Source organism: Dipodomys merriami, unplaced genomic scaffold (assembly GCF_024711535.1).
Source record: "Dipodomys merriami isolate MVZ:Mamm:240054 unplaced genomic scaffold, mDipMer1.0.p SCAF_45, whole genome shotgun sequence".
NCBI classification, from domain to species: Eukaryota; Metazoa; Chordata; class Mammalia; order Rodentia; family Heteromyidae; genus Dipodomys; species Dipodomys merriami.
Window position 1 is genome coordinate 7,591,101 of NW_027206013.1, and position 10,859 is coordinate 7,601,959.

The 10,859-nt window shown below is 55.4% G+C and overlaps 1 protein-coding gene and 1 non-coding gene across 4 annotated transcripts in view; both read left to right on the top strand.

The window, feature by feature from the left end:
• Ap1b1 (adaptor related protein complex 1 subunit beta 1) overlaps positions 1-10,859 on the top strand; it is a 51,114-nt gene extending 40,255 nt beyond the window's left edge. For 2 of the 3 annotated variants that reach the window (XM_069994581.1, XM_069994582.1), the window contains exons 13-22: positions 116-375; positions 924-1,125; positions 1,820-1,843; positions 2,366-2,509; positions 5,426-5,571; positions 7,551-7,680; positions 7,934-8,018; positions 8,389-8,475; positions 8,565-8,719; positions 10,069-10,859. In XM_069994581.1, the coding sequence (XP_069850682.1) occupies positions 116-375; positions 924-1,125; positions 1,820-1,843; positions 2,366-2,509; positions 5,426-5,571; positions 7,551-7,680; positions 7,934-8,018; positions 8,389-8,475; positions 8,565-8,719; positions 10,069-10,143 (1,308 nt within the window). In that variant the 3' untranslated portion in view covers positions 10,144-10,859. The remainder of the gene's footprint in view (positions 1-115; positions 376-923; positions 1,126-1,819; positions 1,844-2,365; positions 2,510-5,425; positions 5,572-7,550; positions 7,681-7,933; positions 8,019-8,388; positions 8,476-8,564; positions 8,720-10,068) is intronic. The other variant, XM_069994583.1, reaches the window with a different exon arrangement.
• On the top strand, positions 5,970-6,066 carry LOC138808537 (small nucleolar RNA SNORD125). The gene has a single exon (XR_011366486.1). It is a non-coding gene; the product is annotated as a small nucleolar RNA SNORD125 (small nucleolar RNA).

Sequence of the window (10,859 nt, forward strand, 5' to 3'; positions counted from 1 at the left end):
CTGTCATTGCCAGCCTTGTGAGCATACCTGGAAGCTGGGGCTGGGGTTGTGGGGGAAGCCCCCCCCCTCCCCCGTTTGCAGAGGACTTTCACAGGCTCTTCACATGCTCCTCAAGGACTCAGACAACCCGGATCTGCGAGATCGTGGCTACATCTACTGGCGCCTGCTCTCCACGGACCCAGTGGCTGCCAAGGAGGTGGTGCTGGCCGAGAAACCTCTCATCTCCGAGGAGACAGACCTCATTGAACCCACGCTGCTGGATGAGCTCATCTGCTACATTGGCACGCTGGCCTCTGTCTACCATAAGCCACCCAGCGCCTTTGTGGAGGGCGGCCGGGGTGTGGTGCACAAGAGCCTCCCGCCCCGCACTGCCTCGTGAGTGCAGTCAGCTGGCGGGTCTGCGCCACCCACCCGCTCCCTCTGTTCAGTAGCTGGGTGCTAGCTTCATGTGACAGCCCCTGTCAAGGCCTGATTCTGACCTTTTAGACACTGCTTAACTGCACATGAGGTGTCCACTAGATGTCCTCATTTGATCATATCAGTGAATGATGGAAAATGTCCCCATTTAGCAGATGAGGACTGTGGTGTGGAGTGTTTCAGTGACCAGTCCAAGATCCCACAGTTGGCAGAGTCCAGGCGGAGGTCCCATTATGTCCAGTTCCAGAGCCCTGTTCCCACCACCTCTGCTATAGTTCCCAAGTGGCTGGTTTGGCCTGGGGACTGGCATCCAGTTTTCTCTAGCATGGCCTCTCCTTTGGGTAAGCCATGAGGGGGATGTGGCCATCATGTGGATGGCCCTCTGTGGGACAGCAAGTGGGAGAGCCAGTACTTGTTTTAGGAGAGATCTTGAATGCGAGGGTCTCTTGGACTTCACTAGGACCCCCCAGCATACCCACCAACTGACCTTCCCCTATGTCTGGCAGGAGTGAGAGCACAGAGAGCCCTGAGACAGCCCCTGCAGGAGCCCCTCCTGGAGAGCAGCCTGACGTCATCCCTGCTCAGGGAGACCTGCTAGGGGACCTCCTCAACCTGGACCTCGGCCCCCCAGTGAGCGGTCCACCATTGACCACCTCCTCAGTGCAGATGGGAGCTGTGGACCTTCTCGGTGGTGGCCTGGACAGCCTGGTATGCTGTGGTGATGTTGGTAATGATCTTTGGAGGAGCAGTCATTGGACACCATGTCCCTCTGCTAGACACCAGGCAGGGGCTATGGGTGCTCTATATACAGACTCAGTCTCTCCTTGAAGTCTGTGTAGCTCCCAGCTCCCTACTCACAGATGGGAAAAGGCAACATGGCTACGGAGGTCGAGTCACAAATGGTCCCTTTCTGGACTACTTGGCGTCAGTTTTATCTCCTTCCACCATTGCCTTGTGAAGACGTTTCTGGCTCTGAAGAATCAGAGCTGTGCTCACTCACCCCAGACTATATCAGCTTGACATAGCAGTCCAGCCAGGCCTCTCTGAGAGACCTTGGTAAAAAGCAGTGGTGAGCTGGAGCCAGGGTCCTAGGTGTTATCAGGCAGTTGGTGGGGCTAGGTAGACCTTTCTTTGGCCCTGCCTCACTCAGAAGCCCAGGCTGCAGCCCTGGACAGGAATCTGACAATCAGTACTAGCAGGCAAAGGAACAAAGGGGTGAGGTATAGGATATGATGGTGATGGGTGTAACCATGGGAGTGATGACCATATACTCCTCTGCTGGAGCCGCAGCTAACTAATCTTCTCCCTCTTTTTCTCTCTTGTCTCCATGTGTTGTCTCTGCTGGCTTTTCTCTCTGCATGTTGCTGCCTGTTCTCTTCACCCTGCCTGCTTCTGCTTGGAGATGGGGGATGACCCTGAAGGAGGGGTATGGTTCAACTCTCTCCTCAAGCTCTTATTCCTGCTTCTAGAAGCATGGGCCCAGCTTCCTCAGGGACAGGCAGTGTCATAGCAGCCCCTCCTTACGAGCTCAGGCCTGTGCTTGCGTTCTTGTAGTTTCTGCTTTGACCTCCTGGCATCCAGTTGCCACTGACCCCATACTGTGAACTCTTCACTGCGTTTTCTCTGCCCCCATGACAGACTGCCTTGTCATCCTGAGGGTTGCTGACCTTCATCCCATAACCTCTCTCTCAGAGGAGAGTGTCTGTGTGCTTATTAGCACCTGCCACCCCTCAGATTCCCCTTTTGGCCATGAGCTGAGTCCATTCCCAGGGATCACTTCCTAAGGTTCAAGGCTCATGGAACGGGGCCCCTTCACCACCACTTCACTCCTTGTGTCTACAATGTAGAAGTAGAGAGCACATGGGAGGGCTGCCCCTCTCACCTCATTTTCTAAAGTGCCTACCACTCCTTATACCCTGATGTTTCTGTTTCTCCTTTTTCTTTCCAGATTGGGGACAACAACTTTGGGGCACCCCCAGCAGCAGCAGTACCTGCCAGAGTAGGTGCGCCCATCGGCAGTGGCCTAAGTGACCTGTTTGACTTGACCAGTGGTGTGGGAACCCTGTCAGGCTCATATGTGGCCCCCAAAGCAGTAAGTACCTTTCCTTCTCTTGTGCCAGAAGCTGAGAAAAGTCCTAGACTGGTTTGGGGCCTCTTCAGTGGTGCATGCTGGGTTATGGGCCAAGCCAGTGCTAGTAAGGAAAGCTAGGCCATGGCAAAGGAATTGTTGCCAGGTGGGGCTGTGGTGTAGGGGAGGGTATCCCAGGCAGAGACTCACAAAGCTCAGCCTGTAGGATAGTCAGTTTAGATGAGCAAAAGCAGGATAATAGCCTGTGACCAGTCTTAGAGGAAGAGCAGCAAGTCTTCTCAGGGCACTTGTGCCATTCAGACCCAGTACCTTGCTCTCTGAGGACAGTTTTCCCTATCCCTAAAGGAAACTTGTAGACTGAACCATCTGCCCACACATAAGAACCCAAAAAGAATCTGGGACCATCACTACACGAAGAGCACCAAAAGAAGGGAAGAGTACAGGTTTCAATGTTGTAAACACGGGCATGCCCAACTGCACCAGAAGAAGTGCCAACATGCCATTATGACAGTGGTGTACCATTAGTTTCCAAAGAGGTTACCAATTCCTTCCTGGTAAAAGTGTGAGCATGACAGAGCGTACCCCCCTCCCATCCCCAAGTCACGATCCTTGAAACTTCAAGTTGTACATGTGTATGTTTGCCTTAGATAAGCCATGCAGAATAGGCCCAAGGGTGCAAGACAGTTGCATGTCATCCCCATGGCAAAAGGCCCAGCATCCCTGTCTCCACCCTAGATGACGTAATGGCCTCTATTTGCCACCTGGAGATACCCACAAGTACCAGCTATGTCCCAAGGACACTACTCCCAGACTCTGGCTAGACCACAGATTAGTAAGGAAAGAACCCAGAAAGTTCACAGAGCTCCCTGAGCCTCTGCTCTTTAGATACAGCAGGGTCTTGAGCTGGGCCTCTAGCCAGGTTCTTTGTATGTGCCAGTACTGTGGCTTGAACTCAGCGCCTAGGCACTGTCCTTTAGCTTTTTCACTTAAGGCTAGTGCTCTGCTACTTAAGAAACCACAGCTCACCGGGCGCCGGTGGCTCACACCTGTAATCCTAGCTACTCAGGAGGCTGAGATCTGAGGATCACGGTTCAAAGCCAGCCTGGGCAGGAAAGTCCGTGAGACTCTTATCTCCAATAAACCACTAGGAAACCAGAAGTGGCTCTATGGCTCAAGCAGTAGAACTCACTTTGAGCTGAAGAGCGCAGGGACAGCGCCCAAGCCCAGAGTTCAAGCCCCATGACAGACCAAAAAAAAAAAAAATCACAGCTCTACTTCTAGCTTTTTGCTGGTAAATAAGAATCTCATGGACTTTCCTGCCCAGGCTGGCTTTGAACTTCGATCCTCAGATCTCAATTCCTTGAGTAGGATTACAGGCATGAGCACCAGTGCCCAACCATAGTGACCAAGTGAGCAAGGCCAAGCACTGGTGACTGTGGGCCAGTTCTGCAGGAAGAGGAGGAGGCCGATGGTGCAGGCTCAAGGCAGAGGTCAGAGAAGCAGGCCAAGGCCAGGCTCCACAGCCTTCATAGTACTATATCTGCCCTGTCACAGCTGAGAACTCAAGTGGTCACTAGGTCCAGGTCACTAGGGTGCTGAGAGTCATCCAAGTGAGAAGGTGAGGAAAGGCTTGCCAACAGAGGAAACGGTGGGAGTGAGGGCAGGCAGAGCCTGGAATAGCCCCAGGCTGTGGAGGTCATTGCAAGGGGAAAGACCATGATTACCTTGACATTTCTTGAAGATGCCTGGCTGGGGCTGGGAAGGTGGCTCAGTGGTAGAGTGCTTGCCTTGCATGCCTGAGGCCCTGGGTTCGATTCCTCAGCACCACATAAGCAGAGAAAGCTGGAAGTGGCTCTGTGGCTCAAGTGGTAGAGTGCTAGCCTTGAGCTGAAGAGCTGAGGGACAGCACCCAGGCCCAGAGTTCAGGCCCCACGACCAACAACAACCACAACAAAAAAGATGGGCTGCTGTGGAAAGTGGGGAGGGAACTGGCAGAGCTGTCTTACCTGTGGAGTCTGCTGGTGGTACCCGTCGAGGAAAGGGTTAAGAGGGTCCTGGGGAAAGAGGACTTGTACTGTGTGGCTGCAGCCTGGAGGGCATGGGCACTGCAGAAGCTGTCAGGTGGTACTAAGCTGTTTGGATGCTGAGGGGTTGTGAGCTGGTCAGAGGAAACCAATGGCCTGAGACATATCTGTATGTCACAGGGCAGCACCAACAGACACCCTTTCTTGCAGGCCTGGTTCCTGTTGATGGTTCTGTAAACACACCTTGCATTCTGGGCCATTCCAGACTCTGATCCAAAGACTGAAAGTTAGAAAAACAGAGCCCCTCCCTCAAAGATCCCCCTAGGAACAAAGAGAGGGACCCACAGGCTCATGTTTATCTGCCATGACAGCTTTGAGTATCGGAGGAGGTGGCTCTTGAGCTGAGACTTAACAAGGGCAGCCAAGATGCTGAAGGCTGGCCAGATGGGAGGTCCTCTTAGGTCCTGTCCTTGGTCACACTGGTTTCTATAATGAGGGGCCAGCCTGTATTCTGCAAGAGAGGAAAGCAAGGAGGCCTCAGGCTCTGGCAGGGGGCCAGGATGGTGTGAGAGATTCAGCTCTGTCCTTGGCTTATCAGGAGGCTGGCAGGCTCGCTGTCTGCTCACCTTCCTCAGCGTTCCCTTCTTTGACCTCTACATACTAAGCAGCCCTTGCGCATACCACACACCTCCTTGCCCCTGCCATTCTGCTGCGTGCCCATGCTGGGACTGTGGGCCACCAGTCCTCATCATCCTGAGATACAACTTGCATTCCCTAATGGTGAATGTGGAAGTCCCTTTTAGGAGAGAAAGAAAAGGCACCCCCTCTCCCCGCAAACTGTTGGATTTAGGGTAGCTAAAGAGACATCAAGCTCTTCTCACCCTCTTCCCTGTAGGTCTGGCTCCCTGCCATGAAGGCCAAAGGGCTGGAGATCTCAGGCACCTTCACCCGCCAGGTAGGCTCCATCTCCATGGACCTGCAGCTGACCAACAAGGCCCTGCAAGTAATGACAGATTTTGCCATCCAGTTCAACCGCAACAGGTGAGCTTGGGGGCCAGCCACTGAGAGTGCACATTGGGCACCTGAGGGCCTGAACTCCGCACAGAACTGATCCCAGGCAGATTGGGAAGGACATATGCCCTGATTTTTGCCTTCCTGCACTTGCTCCCGGCTGGCAGCCTCCTTTGGAAGCACCCACATTTCAAGATGCGTTCATCCCACCATGACAGGAACTCAGGCCTCCTCTCCCGGGCTGAGTCACTCTACAGAGCTGCCTGCCAGCCTTCCTCTGGTGACAAATGATAGTCAAACAGGGCCTCTGGGGATGAATGCGCACTGCTCCAAGTTTCTCATCCCTCATACCCCTACTCTGTGTCCATGGGAAATCGTACCTGCTAGCACCATGCTGTATTGGGCTTCCTAGGCCAGGGCTCTCCAGAAACCAGAGCAGCCCCTCCTGATGATTCCTCTTCCTGAGTGGCTCTAGTGATGAGCAAACTGAGCCTCTAAGAAGTTGACTGAAGGGGCTGCTTCCTCAGAAACCCTTGGGTAGATCAGGGGATCTGGTCAGCTCTGCCACTGCCCCTCCAGAGGACAGAGGACAAAGGCCACAGATGCACTCCAAGCCACTAGGGGTGGTCCTGACGATCACTCTTAACAAACCCACTGTGCACTGAGCACTTCCTGGGCTGCAGACCCTGAGCCAAGGGCTATTGGAGTGCTGTCCAGCCATCTGACTGCCCTATAAAGTTGGTACCATTTCCCCCTTGTAATAGATAATAATACCTTGGCTTATAGAGGGCCAGGCCCTTGCCTAAAGTCACCCAGATGCAGTGATGGAAGCTCCCAGAAAACATTGGAGTGCAGAGTGCCACCATACAGGCCTGAAGTTCCCCCACATCATCTAGTACTGTGTTCCAGGCGGGTCTGACTGGCCTTGTGGGTAAAGCACAGCAGGGTCAGGCTCCTTGAGTTGTTAGTTGTTATCAGAATCTGAACTACAAATCCTGCAGGGTCTAGGCATGAGTCATCCCTCACCAAGGCTTGGCTCCCTCTCCCTATCAGGAAGATGAGATGCTGCATGCCTTTCTTCCCCATACCACCCCCTCCTTTTTGGCAGTAGGGGTTTGAACTCAGAGCCTTTCAGGGCACTCTACTTGACCAGGTACCCATGCCATTTTACTTTCACGTTTATGTTGTCTGAGCCAGCCTGGACTCATTTATGCTTCCCACATAGCTGGGATGTCAAGCATGTACCATCATTCTGTTTCTTCCATCAACAGAGTCTTGCTGACTTCTGCCTAAGCTGGCCAAGAACTATCTTCCCAATCTCAGCTTCCTACGAAGCTAAGCTGGCAGGCACTCACCACCATACACAGCTGTGACTTTGAAGGGAGTCTTGTAAACTTTTCTTCCTTGGCTGGCTTGAACCACAATCCTGTTCTCATCCTCCAGAGTAGCTCAGATGAGCCACTGCTCATCAGACTTGTCTGTTTTCATGTTCTACCACCTCATGCCTAGCTGGCCATGCTAAGCACCCAGTTCAGGTCCCATTCACATGTTGGGACTTACCTCCCATGAGCCTATGATGAGGGGGATTGTCCTAGATTGCCCACATGTTCCTTTACTGAGAAGCTGGCGTTTTCTGAGTTTGTGTGGCCATCAGGTGACCTGGCTACATGGTGAAATACGGCTTTTTCTTAAGGCCATCAAACCTGTTTGGAGGTGGGGGAAGTGGGACCTGATTGCAAAGACCTGGGTTTTCAGGTTAGAAGAAAAGTAGTCCAAGCCCTTGGTGTTGCATAGGGCTCCCTGCGAGCAGGCAAGGCGGCCCAGAGAAGAGCAGAGATCAACTTTGGCCTACAGCTAGGTGGAGCGGAGCAGCCATCTCCCCAGGCTTTTGCCTCTTGTCTGCACACCATTAAGAGACGGTGTGGTCAGGGGCTTGATGGAGAGGCTCCATGCTCATACTTGTCCTGCGTCAGCACCTGCTACCCCTGTGGGGGCTTCTCTTTCCCCAGCTTTGGCCTGGCCCCCGCCGCCCCACTCCAGGTGCACGCGCCTCTCAGCCCCAACCAGACTGTGGAGATTTCCCTGCCTCTTAATACAGTGGGCTCAGTCATGAAGATGGAGCCTCTGAACAACCTCCAGGTGTGTCCCCACAGGGCCAGGCACCACCATCCTGTGCCCCCATCTTGTGCCAGCAGGGGGCTCTCGCCTACAGACATGTCAGGAGGCCTGGGTCAGAGGGGATGCAGCAGTGTGGCTGCAGGGGAGGGTCATGTGGGAGATCCTGCTGGTGACTCCCTGGGCCTTCAGAGGTAGTCCCAGCCCAAGGGTTGGTATGGAGCCTCAGAGACTGACTGTCCCCTTCCCTGCCCTCCCCTCCCCTCCCCTCGCCTAGGTGGCTGTGAAGAACAACATCGATGTCTTCTACTTCAGCACCTTGTACCCTCTGCACGTCCTCTTTGTAGAGGACGGGAAAATGGGTGAGTCGTCTCACTGATGGGCACGGCCACTTACCCTCAGCTTGTCCCACAGGCCGCAAGCAGCCTGGTCATTCCTAGTGCCCATCTCTGTGCCCCAAGAAGGCTTCAGAGGGCTTGGCTTACAGCATAGAACAGGCGTCTCCCTACCACAGCCCTGTGAGGCGGGCTGTGACAGACTAATGAGCAGCCTTACAGGGCCAGAGGAGGAAAAGGGAGCAGGGAGGAGAGGAGAGCCAGCTGAGGTTTGCTCAGGAGACGTAGAAGCGGCCGTGGAGAAGCTAGTGCCCTCTCAGCTTCCAGGTGGCACTGGAGACCAGGCCTCTTTCCTGCCTGGTAAGCTGCTGCTTACCCAACCCCACTCACCCTGCAGACCGGCAGATGTTTCTGGCCACGTGGAAAGACATTCCCAATGAGAATGAAGCCCAGTTCCAGATCAGAGACTGTCCTCTCAACGCGGGTGAGAGCCCCGAGCCCCGAGCCCAGTGGTGTAGTCCACGCTGACCCTTGCTTGGCACCCTACTGACCTCAGGCCATCTGACCTCACAGAGACTGCAAGTAGCAAGCTGCAGAGCAGCAACATCTTCACCATTGCTAAGAGGAATGTAGAAGGCCAGGACATGCTCTACCAGTCCCTGAAGCTCACAAATGGCATCTGGGTGCTGGCGGAGCTGCGGATCCAGCCCGGCAACCCCAGCTTTACGGTAAGCGCCCCTGCACCCACCCCTAGTTCTGGAACCTTCATTGCCCAGTCCTGGCAGCCCCCAGGCCAGCAAGTAGCTCAGTTGCACCAAAGGACCCTTCAAGCCTGGGGTGAATGGGAATCAGTCTGTCCCTGATTTGAAGCTTTCTAGAAAGCTTCAACTCAGCAAGTTCCCACGACAGGATGGCAGGGTTCCTCCAACTTGGAAGTGGCATTGCTGGGCACAGGCCCTCCTGTACCCAGCCAGGGGAAACTGATTCCTACAACCCACGCTTTCTGGTCTTGGGACAGCTTCTGGAGGTGCTTGGTCATCCAGGAGGCCACATTGCCGTTCCTGGGACCAAGGAGCCCTCTGGCTTTGCCTCTCCCCTGAACCCCTGAATCTGGCAGACGTGGCGCTTGGACACCACCTGAGTTCTGCTGGTGGCTGTGACCGGTGGGTGGGGCTGTAGCCATGGCTTCGTTGGTAGTAATTTCCGTCTCCCTGTTTGGTTGCTGCATGTCCACCTTCCCCACTGGCGTCCGTGGTGCAGGACTTGGAGGTTAGCAGACTGCCTTTTTCTTCCTCCTCCCCACCGTCCTCCGCAGCCTTATTACACATGCGCTGTGCATCCTCTGGCCTGGCCCTGTGCACCTGGAACCCCCTGCCTATGCCCTTTGTCTTGGCCTTGCTTCATCCTGCTGCTCCCAAAGCTGGGCAGATATGCATGCAGGCTACCGACACCCTGCTGCTTTCTATCCACCCCACACAGCGCACACTCCACCTGCCCTGCTTCCTGACTGCATGCTTCCAGCCAGTATTTCCAGTGGAAGGGGACGCTGGCCTCTCTGCCCTCTGCCCTCTGCCTAGACCTCAAGGCTCAGACTTAGGACCAATGCTCACTCTTACAAACCTGCTTCCCATGCAGGAAACCAGGAACAAAGGCAGAGCACCAGCACCCTGCCATCCCCCCGCCAGGAATGCCCCCTCCTGGATCACTGCCCCATCAGGATGACCCCATTAGGCTTGGGCCTCGGGCCCTCAGACCTCTGGGGGGGCAGGGCTGCAACCAACAGGGTGGGGGCTGGGCACGCCTGGCAGCCTCAGGCCTGTGAGTCACAGCCTGCCAGTGGGGCTTTGGTGGTTAGGATGACAGCAGGTATGTGGGCTGCAAGTATATTTGGTTCCCACCTGGCTGGTTGCAATGGCCACCCCCTCTGCTTTCCCTCACATCTGCCCGAGCCGCAGCCGCCACCCTGCCACGTGTGCATGCACACGCTTCCATCCCGCGCCCGCACTTCCCCCTCCTCCCTGCATTCTTTCTTGAGGAGGAGCCCCAGAGATGAGCTCCTCTACCTTCTCCCCTGCAGCTGTCGCTGAAGTGCCGAGCGCCAGAGGTGTCCCAGCACGTGTACCAGGCCTACGAGACCATCCTCAAGAACTGAGGCCCTCCAGCGCCCGCCCCAGCCTCAGCCGGCCCTGTGCAGTCCCTGGGGGGTTGGTGGCACTGCCTTCATGTGGGAAGGGACCCGGTAGGGCTCCTTGGAGGCTCCCTGGTCCTGACAGCAGGCACACCAGACCTCCTCTGCAGGTGCCGCCCCCCTTCTGGGGTGAAATCTCAGTGCACCCTGTTTCCAGTGGCCCCTATTCCATTGCTATGACATGAGTCAGGTGAAGAGAGGACCAAAGGAAACAGCCAAAGCAGAAGCTGGACGGCGGGTTTCAGGACCCTCCCCAAGATGGGTGGGCCCAGGACCCTCAGGTTCCCAGCCCACCCTGTCCTGGGGGTGGGGAAGAACCCTGGGCAGTAGAGCTGCTCCCCAGGGTCTAGGTCCAGGTATCAAAGATGTTCACAGGAGCAGAGCTGAGCAGAGAGGACCCTGGGCCTGCGCCTGCCAGCTGGTGTCCTGTGGCCGCCTGCAGGGTCACAACCCTGAAGCTGAGTCCTGCCAGGCTCACGCGGCCAGCCCTGCCCCGAGGAAGGCCACTACCTCCCGAACATTCCTTGGTGTGCCCTCTGTGAGGCCAGGGTTCTTGGAGCAGAGCTGGGCCAGGATGGGGCAGCAGCCTGTGAGGGGTCCCCCCAGCCCATCTGCCTGACAGTGCTTTAGGGTCTCCTGACACTGCTGTTTAATAATAAAGATTCTGCTTTTGGCAGTCA